We start from the raw sequence: 19,496 nt of genomic DNA on the forward strand, positions 1-19,496 counted from the left end.
TTAAAAAATTGAAAAAAGGCATGTCAGACCTTCTGAGATCTGGCTCCAAAAAAAAGGGAAGGAAAAAAATAAACAGTTGGGACCTACACACACACACACATCATGGATGCTGGGGAAAATATTAGCACTACTACTGTTAGGCAGTAGTGTGGGGGAAAATATATAAAAAAAATAAACAGGGGATTTAGAATCTCCTAAAAAAAATATATATATATATATAAAACCAAAGAGATTTAGAATCTCCTCAGTTTAGGGGACTGAGTCTGTAAAAAAAATATGAACAGGAGGGTCAAGGATTCTTCTCAGTCTAGGGATTGGCTCTGAGCTGGGAGAAAGTGTGGATTGCAGATGCTAGAGATTAGAGTCGAGAGTGTAGTGCTGGCAAAACACAGCAAGTCAGACAACATCCGAGGAGAAGGAGAATCGATGTTTCTGGCAAAAGCCCTTCATCAGGAATGAGGCTATAAGCTGAGGGGATAGTGAGATAAATGGGAGTTGGGGGGGGGGGGGGTGTGGGGTGGGGCTGGGGGGGAGAGTAGCTGAGAGTGCAATAGGTAAATGGAGATGGGGATAATGGTGACAGGTCAGACAAGAAGGTGGAGCAGAAAGGTGGGAAGGAAAATGGACAGGTTGGACAGGTAGGACAGGGCGTGAGGGCGGTGCTAAGTTAGAAGGTTGGAACTGAGATAAGGTGGGGGCAGGGGAGATGAGGAAACTGGTGAAATCCACATCGATGTCTTGATGTTGGAGGGTCCCAAGATGGAAGATGAGGCATTCTTCCTCTAGGTGTCCAGTGGTTAGGGAGTGGCCATGGAGGAGGCCCAGGACCTGCATATCCTTGGTGGAGTGGGAGGGGGAGTTGCAGTGTTCGGTGACGGGACGATTGCATTGGTTGATGTGCCTGTCCCAGAGATGTTCTCTGAAGTGCTCTGCAAATAGGCGTCCTGTCTCCCCAGTGTAGAGGTGACCGCATTGGGAACAACAAATACAGTAAATGACAGGTCTGGAAATGCAGGTAAAACTCTGATGGATGTGGAAGGCTCTTTTGGGGCCTTGAATGGAGGTGAGGAAGAAGATGTGGGGGCAGGTTTTGCAATTACTGCGGTGGCAAGGGAAAGTGCAGGAAGGGAGGGTGAGTTGGTGGGGGCAGGGGGGTGGGGGGCATGGACCTGACAAGTGATTCGCGGAGAGAAAAGCAGATAGGGGACTGAACACACCAGATGGCCTCCTCCTTTAAAGACTCCAATTTCCCCTCCCACGGGGCTGATGATGCCCTCCAGCGCATCGCATCTACAAAGTTGTTCAACTGGAAGCAGTCATCCACATTGTTTCTTCATTCTTCATCGTAAGCATAGATCACACTAGTGTCAATCTTTTCCTGCATTAAAAGAATGAGTGCGAATGAAAAGTTTATACTTTCTCTTGAGCACTTAAAAGCAACTGATATAAAAATCAAATACCAAGAAGCCTGCCCTTCTAATATTTACGTGTCTTAACCAAGGACAAAAATTTATCTCTTCCTCCACCTTCCACAAAATGAAAGCAGTTCGGATAAACAATATTTTGTTTTTGAGTTCTGAGGAAGGATCACTTGACCTGAAACGTTAACTCTGATTTCTCTCCACTGATGCTGCTGAGCTTTTCCAGCAATTTCTATTTTTGTTTCTGATTTCCAGCATCCGCAGTTCTTTCGGTTTTTAGTTTTTAATGTTGAGCGTTTATCTTTAGTTTAATCAATGTTAAACACAGTATCACACAACATTTCACATTTTGGTTGCTTACAGAGTGAAAGAACTGAACAAAATATATTCAGATTTCTCAATGGAACAACAAAGAAACATTTCTGTTTTTATTGTTGGTTATTTGTCTGCCCAACGTGTTTCAACAGGTAATGTATATCCAATCTTCTGTCTAATGCTAAAGTTAGAAATCACACAACACCAGGTTATAGTCCAATTTGAAAGTACAAGCTTTCTGAGCATTGCTCCTTGCCAGCAAGTTTCCTGTTACATTGAGTACAGATACTGTTGCTTTAAAAGCTTATGAGATAGAGTGGTGCAGGTTACTCTAGGTCCTTAGCTCTGGTGAAAAGGAGCAGAAACAATATGGAATTCCAAATTGGAATTGGAGTTGGGTAACTCTGTTTCTCCTTCAATGGAGTGTTTTTCTTCAAATATTAACTCCCCACTCCTTCATATGAACCTTCTCCAGCAGGACAAGGGCAATCATGTTGATCTTCACCTGAACTTCTGTGATAGAAAGAAGACATAACTCAAAAGAGACCAACATTAGAAAAAAACACAGAAAAAGGAACATTGAAGGGTTAAATGATTTTCCCATTCATTAAGAATATGGCTAATCTTCAAACTAAATTCCATTCTCTCAGTGAATCTTCATATCAATTGATTGCCTTAAAGATACAAAGCATGTCAGTGTTAGCCTTGACTATTCTGAATAGCTGAACATCTGCAGGTGAAGAATGTCAAAAAATCCATACCTTCTTCAAGAAATTTTTCCTCACCTCAATCCTAAGAGGCCAATGCTTTATCCCAATACTAGGCCCAAAAAACCCTCTAAGTTTCACAGCTGTGTTTTGAAGTACCACACACTCAAATGAGTATATCAAGTTCAACGAAAATACAATTAGAAGTGACATTGCTATGGTCCTAGATCAAGACACTTGAGAGCTCAAGAGATAGGAGCATGAGTAGATCACTGAGCTCCTCTGTCATTCAGTGAAGATCATAAAATCATTGTCGATTGTTGGAAAAATCCACTTATGTTCTTTATGGAAGGAAATCTGGTGTTCTTACCCATTCTGGCCTCCGCATGACTTGAGAGCCACAGCAATGTTGTTGACTCAACAAGGGATGGGCAATAAATGCTGCGAAAGCCAGAGATGCTTCCACCCTGTGAGTGAATAAAAAGAATACAATCATGGTTGATCTTGGCTTCCAACTCCACTTCCTGCTGCCAGTCAGACGGAACAAGTTCTCATGTTTTCATGTGATTCAGAGAGTAAAGTCTCATTCTATATGTGGAATGAACTGCCGGATGAAGTGGTACATTTGGACAGATACATGGATAAGAAAGGTTGAGAGGAACATGGGCCAAATGCAAGCAAATGGGACTAGTTCAGTTTGGGAAACTTGATTGGCATGGACGAGTTGGACCGAAGGGACTGTTTCTGTGCTGTATGCTTCTATGACTCTGAGTGTGTACTGCTCATGAGATAGATGTGGAGACATTCACCAATGAATTTGACAATCCTTACCTGGAAATATAGCTAGCAAGGTTCAGGCTTGCCAAGTTAAAATTAAAAGGCTGAGTGCTTCTGTAATATAATTTAAGTCCAATCAACTCCTTGGCGCAGTTGGTTGCTCATCCTCCTTCCCCTTTAGTCAATGACAGAAGTGAATAGGTTGAAGGCTGGTTTCAGTCAGGAATCTTTAACCTCCAACCTGAATAAAACCTATATTTTCTTGTTAAAACTTTCTCCAATGTTTCTGGACAAAGAAATAGCAAAATCTTTATCACATCAAGCAGGTGATTTGAAATTTCCAAGCAGAACTGACTGTTAAATCATCAATCACTTTGGGAAACTGAGGTGTGGGACTTTACTTGAGTTTAGTTATTGAATGGTTATTTGATCATGATTATGGCTAAATAAATGTTTTATTCAAATGGACGTACCCCATAATTATATTGATGCAAGCTGATGGAACAAAATGCAAGTGATTTTATACATATATATGGCTCATTATTTGACCAGGCTGTCCCCGAATAAGATTGTTGACCTCAAGTTTCTGATTCTCTGTTCAGTTAAGTTTATGGAGGAAGGAAGCCAGGACTGGAGACTCATTGTATACACTCAAGAGAGAGTGGTACATATAGAAGCAACCAGAGTATAACTAGCTGCTTGTTTTATTTCAGGAGCATGGATATAACCTGTCTGTTTTCTTTACTAGAAACTGCATGTACGGCTGGTACTAATGGAAGTAAGGCTTGGCTCCAAATTAACTTCGGCAGGTTCCATTCATTTGTCCCCTACAACATACTCCGAGCTCTGAACAAGAACTTCATTGGGGTGAGTTGCCCAAGTTAAAGATGAAAGTTATCAAAGTTATTTTCCTGTCCAAGTTGAGGCCTCAAAACACTAGTTTAGAATTGCCGAGTATGTAGTGGAGAGAAGACGCACATTATTGCACAGATGAAGGATCTTAGTCATCTTAGTTATCATCTTCATTCCAGATATAATCGAGTGTCCAGTGATCCCCTCATAATGGTATGGTTGTGCATCATTTAACAGGCCACAACATGTCTGGGGAGACAGAATAGGTGATAGTTTTGAGTGCTATGTCAGTGACCTCCCCTGCTTACTGGGTTTCAGCTCCAGTATGGAAAGAAACAAGAAGACACACATTCATTCTCAAAGGTACTGTCATAGCAGTAGGTAATGCCGACCTCTTGCCCTGTTTTGGAATTGCAATGATGCCTGCATCAAGTGTCAGGTTTCAGTGGGGATAGTCTGACAGAAGTATGGAACACTGCTAATATTTAGATAGGAACGTCACTTCCTCAAGTGGGAGTGGGACTTTATTTGCCTTAGGTGAGTTTTTAACCTAGTAACGTAAATAATTATGCTTGAAGGTTTCTATTCAAAATTTCTGCACTTTTTAAGCTTCGGGGAAACACCCAGAGCTTAGACAGAGACATTTTTAAAGTTTTGGGCAGTTCTGGAGAAGGTTTTATGTGTAAAATTGCTCCTCAGAGAGTGAGAAGATAGATTTTTAAACAGTAGGTTATATAATAATCAAGAATCAGTGATAGTTCCAGACCAGAAGTGTTTGGCTAAAACCCTGAAAATTTCAATTGAAGCTGAGAATATTTAAGTGAGGTTGTTTTTCAATTTCTTTCTGGAGCTATTAAATTTTCCACATTGCAAGCTGAAGTCAAATTAAATCCATTGAGTTGTTAGAGAAAGAGGTAATTGTGTGTGAGTACAGTTACAGGGTCTTTTGAAATCTGTAAAGTAGTGTTTTATGGGTTTATAATTCACTGTATATTTCAAAATCATTAAATTTGTGTTATAAGTCAATTCTTTTTCTATTTTAATTTCACTCTTACTGTTAAAGATAATTCTGCAATATTGTGTGCTTATGTTTCGGTGAGAGACCACATTGTCAAAATCAAACTAAAATAAACATGATCTATCAAGTCAGAATTTGGTCTGGAATCTGGCTTGTCCAGTAGTAACATCAACCATGATCATAACACTGTATTCTAATGTCCCACTATCTAAAGCAGCCACAATGATGTGGACTGTTGAATTGGTTGCCTGAGCCAGGTTCTTGAATTTGTAATATCTCCGTAAGGTTATATTCACCATATTTCTCAAAATAGTCAGACCACAAATTAATAAGAGAATTCACATTTCTATTTTCTTTTTATTTTTTGTAGACTGATGCCTTGGAATCATTGTCTGTCTCACAACTGGGGGAATTGGTTGGTAATGGGACACTGAGGAACAGCAATGATGTGCAGAGAATTTTCAAAATCATCAATAATGGCACCATTGTTGAGTTCATTGATGCATTCAACACTGCTGTTAACAAGGTGGGAAACCTTATCACTCTGTTTGAGATCAATCTCTGTTCATAAACACCACCACACAGCAATTTCTCCAGACAATTTATATCACTTCCAAAATGATCATTACTGTTAATAATTTAATGTCAAATTAGTTAATTTTGTCATGGTAGCTCAGTAGTTAGCACTGCTGCCTCATAGTGCTAGAGACTCAGGTTCAATTCCAACTTCTGGTGACTGTCCCTGTGGAGTTTGCACTTTTTTCCCGTGTCTGCGTGGGTTTCAAACAGATGCTCCAGTTTCCTCCTATAGCCCAAAGATGTGCAGATTAGGTGAATAGGCCACGCTAAATCTCTCAGTGTTCAGGAGTATGTAGATTAGGTGCATTAGCAAGGGGAAGTGTAGAGTTATTGAGTAGGGAATAGTCTGGGTGAGGTACTCTTCGGACAGTCAGCCTGGACTTGATGGGCCAGTTTCCATACTGCAGGGATTCTATTCAAAGTTATTATGTTTACTTTTATTAATGATTCACAGATGCTCTGAATTGGAAATCCTAAAGGTAGTTAAAGTATTGAAAATTATAATTTGTATAATATTTCAGATGGTGTATGGGCCATATGTGTGGATAATGACAAAAACGAAGTGTACAAAAAAATCAAATAAAAATGCTGGAAATGCTCAGTAACACTGAGACAGCACCTGGAGAGAAAGAATGAGTTCACATTTCAGGCTGATAACCTTTTATCAGAAACCAAATGACATTGCCTTGCTCTGTCCCACAAAAATCCAAATTTATACCTTGCTTTTCTTCCCGAATATTTTTAAAAACTGTGTTGTACCATGTCTCGTGCTTGAACATTGAGCAGGACCCACCAGACTTGTAGAAGCTTGGCATGTCATTCCTTCATTGTCCATTTTGAAGAGTGTGAATCTTTGTGGAAGTGATTCCTGCCCTGACTTTGTATTGAAAGTTGTTTTATTCCTGACCTTTTCAGAGCAAAGTGGTTTTCTCTCCTGGCATCCAAACAGCTTTACTAAGGGGAGTTCTGAACCTCATTGAACCGATTCTTTCAAATGGCAATGTCTCTGAGCTCTACTTGTGGTTTGGGATAAGGCTGCAAGCACTGCTACCTGGACTCAATGAGACGATGGTACCTTCATTATTTGTCACTGAAAGCTGCAATGGATCTCAAGTCATGTAAGTTTAATATAGACTTCTTTTCAGTTCATTATCAACATTGAAATTAAAAAAAACTTTGTATTTTTGCACTGATTACAAGAATGAGCGTTTTTAGTTGGGGCTCCGTGGTTAGCATTGCTGCCTCACAGCACCAGGCTCCTGGGTTCGATTCCCGCCTGTCTGTGTGGAGTTTGCACATTGTCCGCGTAGGTTTCCTCCCGGTGCTTCGGTTTCCTCCTACAATCCAAAGGTGCGCAGGTCAGGTGAATTGGCCATGCTAAATTACCCACAGTGTTAGGTGTGTTAGTCAGGGGTAAATATAGGGTAGGGGGGTGGGTTTCTCTTTGGAGGGGTGGTGTAGACTTGTTGGGCTGAAGGGACTGTTTCCACACTGTAGAGAATCTAAAAAAATCTAATCTAGTTAGATGATTGATATTGAAAACGTAACTGAACTGCACCACTTTCTTTGTGAACAAAAAATGGTTTTGAGTTCCTTTTTTTAAAGTCAATGTTTATATCAATAATGGGCCAGGTACACAAGCTGATGTCAGCTGTCTGTAGATTGGGAAGGTAAATGAAAATTATGCAGTCAATCTAAAGAGTCTGTTTTTAACACTGAGTAGATCTTCACTTTTCCATTTCCTGACATGGGGCCCCAGTACTAATGGGGAAATGAGCAGGTGAGGATGAGCCTGCATATGTTGCAAAGAAACCACAGGGCAAGGCTGGGACACAGATGTATAGGGTGACATGGTGGGTTAGTGGTCAGCATTTCTGCTTCATAGCACTGGGGACCCAGGTTTGATTCCAGTCTCAGGTGACTGTCTGTATGAGTTTGCACATTCTCACTAAGTCTGCATGGGCTTCCTTCCACAGTCCAAAGATGTGCAGGCCATGCTAAATTGTCCATTGTATCCAGGGATGTGCAGGCTATATGGGTTAACCATAGCACACAAGGTTTCAAGGATGGGTGGTTGTGGATGAGATGTTCTTCAGAGGATTGGTGTGAACTGAATGGCCTGCTCTCACACCGTAGGGATTGTCTGAGTTTTTTTGGGAGGGTTGGATATGTATTTTTGGGAGGGGAGAAATGTGTGGATGTTTCTGTGAAGGTTTAGATCAATGTATAGAACTCCATGGTATCTTCAATGAAGAGACAGAGGAGAGAATCCCTGAAAATACCTGGGAAAGGGTGGATGTGTAATGGGAAGATTGGTTTCAGGATGTTCACACATTCTGAAAGCAACAGCCAAAATTTTCATAGAATCATAGAATCCCTACAGTGTGGAAACAGGCAATTTGGACCGAGTCCACACCGACCCTCTGAAGAGTATCCCACCCAAACCCATCTCCCAACCCTATTACTCTACACTTTCTGTGACTAATGCACCTAACCTACAGATCTCTGAACACTGTGGAAAAATGGGAACGCCAAATTCCCTTAAACTGCGCATCATTCTACTGTGGGAGAAAACTTGAGTATCAGGAGGAAACCCATGCAGACATGGAGAGAATGCGCAAACTCTACACAAACAGTTGCCCAAGGCTGGAATCAAACCCGTGTCCCTGGCGCTGTGAGGCAGCAGTGCTAATGTGTGAGCTACCGTGCCGTCCACATTAAAAAGTTTGAGGCTACTCAGGAAAATGGCTGTGATAGTTAGCTGACTCCAAAGTGGAATTTTGCACTCTTGGGTTGCATTGGTCTAAACAAAGCATCACTTTTGATTGCACTGATGTCTCTCTAATATGCATCTGTTTATCTTTTGTAGTATCTCCGTATTGAGCTCAATCAAACAACAACTAGATGCCGCTGTTCGAGAAGCCATATACAGAAATATATTAACTTTCAATAATGGTAATGATGTAATGATTTGTATTATTTGCTAACTTTTACTTGTGTGTTAGTAGGAAAAGCTGGCTTCTAGCATTTGAAGCAGAAATTAATTGTTTATCTGATATCTGACTATTCTGATGACCCGACACACACTTGTAGCACACAGTGCAAAGGAATAGACAGACATGTATCCAGCTGCCAATTTACCTGAGGTCCAGATTCCAGCTATCTTGCTCAGAGAGGTGGAAACTGAAGGCTTGATATCTCTCTCTTGGTGTAGCTGGGAGGATAAAACAAGCAGTTACATGTCACTCACTTCATTTAGCAAATGGTAGCCTGGAAAAAGAGGGCTTGAGATGGTTGAGTGGGTCAAGGGGATGGAATTGGAAGTTTTCAATAGAGTTATCTACATTAAAAGATAATAAGTAAATACTACAGACACACGTTCTCTTCATAAATATAATACACTTTCAAATCAATTTATTTATGTTTGGTCTGATGGTTTTTTTGATCATATATTTGAGATAAATCACCAGTAAGTGAGAGTGACTTGAGACTCAGTTACATTCTATGGTATCTTTAAAGCTGCACAATTTATTGGCTACTGCCATTTACCTTGTTTTTGTTTTCATCAACATCTATAATTCTGAAGATTTATGAGATTGAGCATTCATATGAAAGGGTTATTGTAGATTTGTTTTTAGAAAGTAAGTCAACATTTGTGTAGGTACTGACTTAAGACTTTTGGTTCCATGTTGCTGGCGTTGAAGTGTTTGAGCCATAGGGAGAAGTTGAATAGACTGGGGCTATTTTGCCTGGAAAATCAGAGGCTGAGGGATGACCTTATAGAAGTTTATAAAATCATGAGAGGCATGGATAGGGTGAATAGCAAAGGTCTTTTCCCCAAGGTGAGGGAATCCAAAACTAGAGGGCATAGGTTTAGGGAAAGATTGAAAAGTGACCTAAGAGGCAACTTTTTCAGGCAAAGGATGGTATGTGTATAGAATGCGCTGCCAGATGAAGTGGGGGAGGCTGATACAATTACAGCTTTTAAAAGGCATCTGGATGGGTATAAAAATAGAAAGGGTTTAAAGGGATATAGGCCAAATGCTGGCAAATGGGATGGAGATAGGAACAGGTTAAAAGTACATCAAGGCAAAATGTTAATTTGCTAATATCACAGTGTCATTTCAAGGTCATGCTGACCACTTGTCTACATCATTGCCAATCTGACTTTCTCATCTTTCTCTCCTTGATGAATCATGCACAAGAATGCAAAACTGTAAGATTGCTAAAAATGTAATTGTGTCATCAGTGTTGAGTACTTGCCTGACATGTCTTGCATATTTGAAGAATGAATTTTACTTAACCAGCAAGCTGCACCTTTGTTGCATAAGCAATGCTGTTTTGAAAAACTTAGCAAATATTTTCCTGTTTCTCCCACAGTCTCACCCCTTCGTTGCTATGGGAACAACAGCTTTGTTGATTATCTCAACAATCGTTTCCAAAATTTCTCAGAGTTTCTCACACTGGAGGATACAATTCAACAGATTCCTCGCAGTCAACTTGCTGAGGTAAAAACAAAAGGAATTTCAAAAGTGTTTGTGTGCGACACAGAAAATGTAAAGTGGTAGTAGCATAAACCCAATTTAAACTAAACTTCTGAGTAAGGACCACTAGACCCAAACCGTTAACTCTGATTTTTCTCCACAGATGTTGCCAGACCCGCTGAGTCTTTCCAGCAACTTCTGTTTCTGTTTCTGATTTCCAACATCTGCGGTTCTTTCAGTTTTTAAACTAAACTCAACAGGGTGTGGAAACCAGGAGGTCATTTAGAGAGAAACAGCAAAGTCTGCAGTGTAATTAGAGAAACAGAAATTGTAAATTATTGGATAGGTACAGCACAAGTGGGGGAATAATGAAGTCCTCAACTAGGTTTACTGTGCAGGTATTTGAACATACAGATTGCATTAAGTAAAATTGGTGAGTTACGGTACTATTGCATACAGTTACACAGAAATATAATTTGTGATGAAACCAGAGACCTGGATCAAAGAAGGCAGGACTGAGTATTGAATATTCCAGGAGTTCAAAAAAGATAGGGAAAGAAGGAAAGCAGAACAGGCATGAAATAACTGCATAGAAGCCAGTATCCTGTCACCAAGTCACACCTTACTTACTAGTGCAGAGTACTGTGGCTGTGGTCAGCCAGCTCAGAGTCAGTCCCCTGAACTGAGGAGATTCTTAAATCCCCTGTTTGTGTATATATATATTTTCCTACTTTTCTCCTGTTGTTTTTTAAAATGACCCCCACACTACCACCGAACAGCAGTAGTGTTTATATTTTCCCCAGCACCCATGTTGTGTGTGCACAGGTGTGAATCACAGTGAAGAACAACAGGTGCACAAATCTTTATTCATTTTCCATCATCAGGAAGAAAGGAAACACCTGAGTGGCCAGTGACAAGGAGTGCCCTTCTTATCAAAGGGCAATGTTCTGTGATCAAAGAAAAGTGAGTGAACATTTGTTCTTTTTCACAACTGAGGAGATTCTAATCGCCTGGTTATATTTCTTTTCCTGGTTTTTTTTTAGTAACACTCTGACTGTGACCCAGCCAGCTCTGAGTCAATCCCTTAGGCTGAGGGGATTCTGCATCTCCTGGTTATATATTTTTCTTTTTTCTTACCCCCACACTATCGCCTAACTGCGGTAGTGCCTATTTTTTTTCCCAGCAGCCATGTTGTGTGTGTGCAGGTGTCAGACACAGTGAAGAACAACAGGTGTACAAATCTTAATTTGTATTCCACCATGAGGGAGAAAGGAAACACCCGAGTGGCCTGTGACAAGCAATGCCCTCCTCATCAAAGGGCAATGCTGTATGATAAAAAAAGTGAAGGGGAGGACAGGGATTAAATCAAAATAGAGTTGGAGGGGGAAGTAAAACACTCCACTCCCTGCGGTGCCCACCTCTCCATGAATAGCTATCCCCTGTTTATTTACAGTCCAGGCTGTAGCAGTGTGAGCAGGCCCCAGCTGCAAAAGGAGCAGCAGCAGCAATAGTAGTAACAAAAAACCAATAAAGAAGAAAACCAGAAGTCAAATGTCTCTTAGCTCAGAGAACTTTCCTCTTCTTCTACTCCCTCCTCACAGTACACTGGCTGTGGCCAGCTAGCTCAGAATCAGTCTCTTGACCTGAGGAGATTCTCATCTCCTCCTTACATTTATTTTCTTTTTTTTTGAAAACCACCACTCCTGCCTAACTGCGGTAGTGCCTTTTTTTCCCCCTGCACCCATGTTGTGTGTGTGCAGGTGTGAGGCACAATGAAAGACAACAGGTGTATCAATCTTTATTCAATTTCCACCACTAGGAAGAAAGGAAACACCCGAGTGGCCAGTAACAAGCAGTGCCCTACACAAAAGGCAATGATCAAACAGTGAAGGGGAGGGCAGGGATTAAATTAAATTCGAGTTGGAGGGGGAAATAATGCACTCCACTCCCTGCAGTGCCCATCTCCCGTTTATTTATTTTTTTTAACCCTCCACACTACCGCCTAACTGCGGTAGTGCTTATTTTTTTCCCCAGCTCCCATGGTGTGTGTGTGCAGACATGGGTTCAATTCCCGACTCAGGCGACTGACTGTGTGGAGTTTGCACGTTCTCCCCGTGTCTGTGTGGGTTTCCTCCGGGTGCTCCGGTTTCCTCCCACAGTCCAAAGATGTGCAGGTCAGGTAAATTGGCAATGCTAAATGGCCCATAGTGTTAGGTAAGGGGTAAATGTAGGGGTATGGGTGGGTTGCGCTTCGGCGGGTCGGTGTGGACTTGTTGGGCCGAAGGGCCTGTTTCCACACTGTAAGTAATCTAATCAAATCTAATCTAATATGAGACACAGTGAGAGACACAAAGTGCACAAATCTTTATTCAATTTTCACCACCAGGAAGAAAGGAAAACACCCGGGTGGCCAGTGACAAGCAGTGCCCTTCACATCAAAGGGCAATGCTGTGTGATCAAACAGTGAAGGGGAGGGCAGGGAGTAAATCAAAATAGAGTTGAAGGGGGAAATAATGCACTCCACTCCCTTCGGCGCCCATCCCCCGTTTATTTTGCTCAGCCAGGACTTCCTGATTGGCCCAGGTTAACAACCCCAATCAAGATTCTCATAGCCAATAACATTCACCTGGTTCCAATTACGACAAGGTGACAGTATTGATTAGGGAGAACCTTGAAGTGGTGGAGAGAGAGGATAACCAGAGGGGCCAAGGAAATAATCTATTTGGCTCGGGCTAAGTCATAGAAAAAGTTCAATTTTATTGCTCAGCATAGCCTATAGACCATCAAATATGAGCAAAGATGTAGAGGAACAATTTACAATGAAATCTCAAAGCTGTGCAAGAATAGTAGTTAGTGGAGCTAGTAATCATCAGTATAAATTAACTGGGATCGCAACACCAGAACAGTCAAGATTTCCTTAAATGTATTCAGGAGAAACGTCTGCAGTAGCATGTTTTTAATCCCATAAAAGAGCAGGTACAGCATAATTGTTTTGGGGAGATAAGGTGGGCCAAGTGGGGGGAAAAAACCAATGGTACAGTGAGCATTGTATCATCAGGTTTACTCTGGTTGTGGCCAATACCAAGGAACAATGCAGAGAAAAGAAGAATTAACTGGGGAAAAGAAAACAGCTGGAGTTTATAAAATCATAATGGGCATGGATACGATCAATAGACAAGATCTTTTCCATGGAGTGGGTGAGTCCAGAACTAGAAGGCAAAAGTTTAGGGTGAGAGGAGGAAGATATAAAAGAGACCTAAGAGGCAACTTTTTCATGCAGAGGGTGGTGCGTGTATAGAATGAGCTTCTAGAGGAAGTGTTGGAGGCTGGTACGATTACAACATTTAAAAGTCATCTGGATGGGCATATGAATAGGAAAAGTTTAGACGAATATGGGTCAAGTGCTGGTAAATGGGACTAGATTAGGCTAGGATATCTGGTTGACATGATGTGTTGGACTGAAGGGTTTGTTTCCGTGTTGTACATCACTATGACTCTCCTGAAGAAGGGCTTATGCCCGAAATGTCGATTCTCCTGCTCCTTGGATGCTGCCTGACCTGCTGCGCTTTTCCAGCAACGCATTTTTCAGCTCTGATCTCCAGCATCTGCAGTCCTCACTTTCTCCTCTCTAATTTATAACCTCATAAAAGGACAGATACAGGAGAACTGGTTTTAGGGAATAAGGTCGGCAAGTGGGGAAAAAAAATGGTGCAGTGAACATTGTATCATCAGGTTTAATCTGGCTGTGGGCAATGCCAAGGAACAATGCAGAGAAAATAAGAATGAATTGGGACGAAGAACAGTTGGCCCAGATTAATTGGAACAAATGATTGTCATGCAATACAGTAACTGAACAATGGGCTGATTTGAAGAATAGAGTGTTTTGGCCTTGTCAAAATATATTCTCACAAAGGGGAAAGATGGAACAAATAAATCCAAAGCCCTCAGATGGTGTAAAATATAATGGTAAAGATGAAGCAGTTCTGCAAATCCCTTCCTAACAGCTTTGTGGAGTACCTGCACCTCAAGGAATTCAACATTTCAAGAAGACAGCTCACCACCACATTCTTCAAGAATGGGTGATTTAGGATGGGCAGTAAAAGTTGGCCTAGCCAGTGTAGCCCACATCCTCTGTAAGAATTGTTGCAAAATTAAAAGAAAAAGAGATAATCCTGCCATTACCAAGGAAGAAGATGCTACCTAGGTCACAATGAAACAGCAAGTCACTCAGCCACATATATATGCTGTCTGCACTTAACATTCATTAGAAACAAGGACCAGGAGTAGAGTTCATCCATGAATACTGAAGGAAATGATAGTGGAAATTGCAGAAGCACTGGCCATAATTTTCTAGTCTTCCTTAGACCCTGGGTTCATATCAGGCGGTTGAAGAATTGCAAATGTTACATTCTTATTCAAAAGTGTAGAAAAATAAGCTGAGCAACTATAGTTTGTGCATGGTACTGGGGAAGTTTTAGAAGCGATCATTTTGGACAAAGTTGAGAGTTGCTTGTCAAAAGTGGGTTCATTAACGAAAACAAGTCCTGTATTATCAAATGCAAATTACTTGAGATTTTTGATGAGCTAGCAGAAAGTTAATGGGGAAGATGCTTTTGGTGTAGTCTGGTTGGACTTCCAAAGGGCATTCGATAGAGTTGCATCAATAGACCTGTAAGCAAATTTAGAAGTTGTGGAATAAAACAAGTTAAAGCGTGGATCCAAAATTTACAGACTGAGTGATAGGAAACGTTGGGTGCTTTTCAGACTGACGCAATGCTTCAAGTAGAGTTGAAGAAATTCTAAGCGAAGAATAATTAATTAAAAAGTCAGCTTGTGGATAGCTCAGAGGAGGCTACATTGCCATCGTGATGAGTAGAGCATAGGAAGTTTATTTAGTTTCAGTTTATTTCATTGTTTCCTGAGAGAATGTTTAGTTGTAGTTTGGACTTGGTGTGGCCTATAGCTGACTAATATTCAGACAAGATAAAATGTGTTGAAAGCAGAGCAAAACCCTTACATCATCATTGATCATGTGGAGGTCGGGTAAAGTTTAATCTCCATTCGAATTTTGTGAGAAACAATAGTTCCAAACCTAGTCTGAAATGAGTGGAACAAAAACAGAAAAGTTCGGCAGCTCTAGCAGCATCTATGGAGAGAAATAAAATCCAACATTTCGGGTCCAGTGACCCTTCCTCAGAACCCGATGTCACATCGACAGTTCTAAATGCATAGGTCAAGTGCAGGTAAAGGGTCAGAGGGAGGGGTCCAGGTGGAAGGAGAGTGTTGGAGGTGAGCGAAGGGGTCTGTGGGATTGGGAGATAATTCCTGTCCAAAGAAATGGGCATAGAGATGAAGGCAACTGAAGAAGGCTTCAATGTCATGCTGTACCCAAAATTCATTAAGGTGGGGACACAGAGGGATAAAATTGAGGTGGAATGAGTGGCTATGTCTCCATGTCCTACCAAAGGAAGCAACAAACAAATGAGCTTGAAAATGTTGGATAAGTAACCACAACAAGGGATTTGAAGCATCTATAATAAAGAGAGGGTAAATGGAAGTTTTACCTCCAATAGCTGGAGCTCAGGAAAATTCTCCAGAGGACTGTGGCATACTTGCTTATTGGGAAGTAGAAAACTTTAAGATTGATGTGCTTTATAAAGAATTTTTTTGGGGAAATGGCTCTAAATGAATTGCTGTAAAGCGCCAGCATGGATTTGATGGCTTCCTTCTGTGCTGTAACCATTGCATCATTCTATAAGTGAGTTAACATGCTCAGTCATCTCATTGATTGATTGCAATCACTCAAGCTCAATAATAAAGGATTATAATGTTCTGAAATGAAAATTTAAAAATTATTAATGAACCAATAGTCTTGAAGAAGAGTCCTACTGGACTTGAAAGATTTACACTTTGCCTTTCTCCAGATGCTGTCAGACATGTGTTTTCTAGCTCTTTCTGTTTATTATTTTGCATCCCCAGCATCTTTTGTATTATCATTTTACATTAATGTACCAATATGCAATAGACAATAGACAATAGGTGCAGGAGTAGGCCATTCAGCCCTTCGAGCCTGCACCGCCATTCAATATGATCATGGCTGATCATTCCTAATCAGTATCCGCTTCCTGCCTTATCTCCATAACCCTTGATTCCACTATCTTTGAGAGCTCTATCCAACTCTTTCTTAAATGAATCCAGAGACTGGGCCTCAGAGCATTCCACACAGCCACCACTCTCTGGGTGAAGAAGTTTCTACTCATCTCTGTCCCAAATGGTCTACCCCGTATTTTTAAGCTGTGTCCTCTGGTTCGGCACTCACCCATCAGCGGAAACATGTTTCCTGCTGCCAGAGTGTCCAATCCTTTCATAATCTTATATGTCTCAATCATATCCCCTTTCAGTCTTCTAAACTCAAGAGTATACAAGCCCAGTCGCTTCAGTCTTTCAGTGTAAGGTAATCCCCCCATTCCAGGAATTGACCTCGTGAACCTACGCTGCACTCCCTCAATAGCCAGAATGTCTTTCCTCAAATTTGGAGATCAGAACTGCACACAGTACTCCAGGTGTGGTCTCACCAGGGCCCTGTACAGCTGCAGAAGCACCTCTTTGCTTCTATACTCAATCCCTCTTGTTATGAAGGCCAGCATGCTATTAGCCTTCTTCACTACCTGCTGTACCTGCATGCTTGCCTTCATTGACTGGTGTACAAGAACACCTAGATCTCTCTGTACTGCCCCTTTACCTAAATTAATTCCATTGAGGTAGTAATCTGCCTTCCTGTTCTTGCCACCAAAGTGGATAACCATACATTTATCCACATTAAACTGCATCTGCCATGCATCTGCCCACTCACCTAACTTGTCCAGGTCACCCTGTAATCTCCTAACATCCTCATCATATTTCACCCTGCCACCCAGCTTAGTATCATCAGCAAATTTGCTGATGTTATTACTAATACCATCTTCTATATCATTAATATATATTGTAAAAAGCTGCGGTCCCAGCACGGATCCTTGCGGTACCCCACTGGTCACTGCCTGCCATTTCGAAATGGAGCCGTTTATCACTACCCTTTGTTTCCTATCAGCCAACCAATTTTCAATCCAATCTAGTATTTTGCCCCCAATACCATGCGCCTTAAGATTACTCACTAACCTCCTATGTGGGACTTTATCAAAATCGTTCTGAAAGTCCAGGTACAATACATCTACTGGATCTCCCTCATCCATCTTCAGAGTTACATTCTCAAAAAATTCAAGAAGACTAGTCAAGCACAATTTCCCCTTCATAAATCCATGCTGACTCTGTCCTATCCTGTTACTACTATCCAGATGTGCCGTAATCTCATCCTTTATAATAGACTCCAGCATCTTTCCCACCACTGAGGTCAGACTAGCTGGTCTATAATTTCCTGCTTTCTCTCTTCCACCTTTCTTAAAAAGTGGTACAACATTAGCCACTCTCCATTCCTCAGGTACCGATCCTGAATCTATCAAATTCTGGAAAATAATCACCAACGCATCCACAATTTCCCGAGCCACCTCCTTCAGTACCCTGGGATGTAGACCATCAGGCCCCGGGGACTTATCAACCTTCAGACCTAACAGTCTCTCCAACACCAAAAACTGGCAAATACAGATTCCCTTAAGTTCAGGTCCTTCAGTCACTGTTACCTCAGGGAGATTGCTTGTGTCTTCCCCAGTGAACACAGATCTGAAGTACCCATTTAATTCTTCTGCCATTTCTTTGTTCCCTGTAATATATTCCCCTGTTTCTGTCTTCAAGGGCCCAATTTTAGTCCTAACCATTTTTTTGCCTTGCGCATACTTGAAAAAGCTTTTACTGTCCTCCTTTATATTATTGGCCAGTTTACCTTCGTACCTCATTTTTCCTCTGCGTATTTCCTTCTTAGTAATCCTTTGTTGTTCTTTAAAAGCTTCCCAGTCCTCTGTTTTCCCACTTATCTTTGCTATGTTATACTTTTTCTCTTTTAACTTTACATGTTTCTTAACTTCCCTCGTCAGCCACGGCCACCCATGCCTCCTCCTGGGATCTTCCTTCCTTTCAGGAATGAACTGATCCTGCAACTTCTGCATTATATACAGAAATATCCACCATTGTTCCACCACGGTCATCCCTGCTAAGGTATTGCACCATTGAACTTTGGCCAGCTCCTCCCTCATAGCTCCATAGTTCCCTTTATTCAACAGAAGTACTGTCACTTCCGACTACCCTCTCCCTCTCAAATTGCAGATTGAAGCTTATTGTATTATGGTCACTACTTCCCAATGGCTCCTTCACTTCGAGGTCTCTGACCAATTCTGGTTCATTACACAATACTAGATCCAGAATTGCCTTCTCCCTGGTCGGATCCAGCACCAGCTGCTCTAAGAATCCATCTCTGAGGCACTCCACAAAGTCCCTTTCTTGAGGTCCAATACCATCTTGTTTCTCCCAGTCTACCTGCATGTTAAAATCCCCCATAACAACTGTAGTAACAGCTTTACCACAGGCCAATTTCAGCTCCTGATTCAACTTACATCCGACATCCAGACTACTGTTTGGGGGCCTGTAGATGACTCCCAAGAGGGTCTTTTTACCCTTAGTATTTCGCAGCTCTATTCACACTGACTCTACATCCCCTGACTCTAGGTCCCCCCGCGCAAGGGACTGAATATCCTCCCTTACCAACAAGGCCACTCCACCCCCTCTGCCCGTCAGTCTGTCCTTACGATAGCACGTGTAGCCTTGAATATTCATTTCCCAGGCCCTGTCCACTTGAAGCCACGTCTCAGTTATCCCCACAATATCGTATCTCCCAATTTCCAAAAGAGCCTCAAGCTCATCCATCTTATTTCTAATGCTTCGTGCTTTCATATACAATATTTTTAATTTGTTACTGCTCTCACCCTTCCCATCTACCCCTATTCCACTCAACCTTACAGCATGATGCCTTGATTAAAATAAGGTAAAAACAACCGAAAAGCTTTATCCAATTCTTTGAGATATTGTACAGAGAAATATCTGCACCTGAAAGCAATCACTTCTCTGTATAAAGTACACATTTAAAAGGTTTGTAAATCACCATGTTATTATTGAGTGGCTCAGCGGTTAGCACTGTTGCCTCACGACACCAGGGACCCAGGTTCGATTGGGACCTCGGGCCACTGTCTGCGCAGAGTTTGTACATTCTCCCAGTGTCTGTGCGGGTTTCCTCCGTGAGCTCCGGTTTGCTTCCACAGTCCTAGAGATGTGCAGGCCTAGTGAATTGGCCGTGCTAAATTACCTGTGATGTTGGGTGCATTATTCAGGGAGAAATGAGTCTGGGTGGGTTACTCTCCAG

At 41.6% G+C, this 19,496-nt stretch overlaps 1 protein-coding gene across 1 annotated transcript in view; it reads left to right on the plus strand.

Annotated features, from left to right (window-relative positions):
• Positions 1–5,661, plus strand: part of LOC132825288 (uncharacterized) — a 64,072-nt gene extending 58,411 nt beyond the window's left edge. Inside the window, exons 27-29 of the mRNA XM_060840392.1 lie at positions 1,785–1,888; positions 3,969–4,087; positions 5,461–5,661. Of these exons, the coding sequence (XP_060696375.1) occupies positions 1,785–1,888; positions 3,969–4,087; positions 5,461–5,661 (424 nt within the window). The remainder of the gene's footprint in view (positions 1–1,784; positions 1,889–3,968; positions 4,088–5,460) is intronic.
• Positions 5,662–19,496: the final 13,835 nt, after the last annotated feature.

This window comes from Hemiscyllium ocellatum, chromosome 20 (genome assembly GCF_020745735.1).
Source record: "Hemiscyllium ocellatum isolate sHemOce1 chromosome 20, sHemOce1.pat.X.cur, whole genome shotgun sequence".
Lineage (NCBI taxonomy): Eukaryota > Metazoa > Chordata > Chondrichthyes > Orectolobiformes > Hemiscylliidae > Hemiscyllium > Hemiscyllium ocellatum.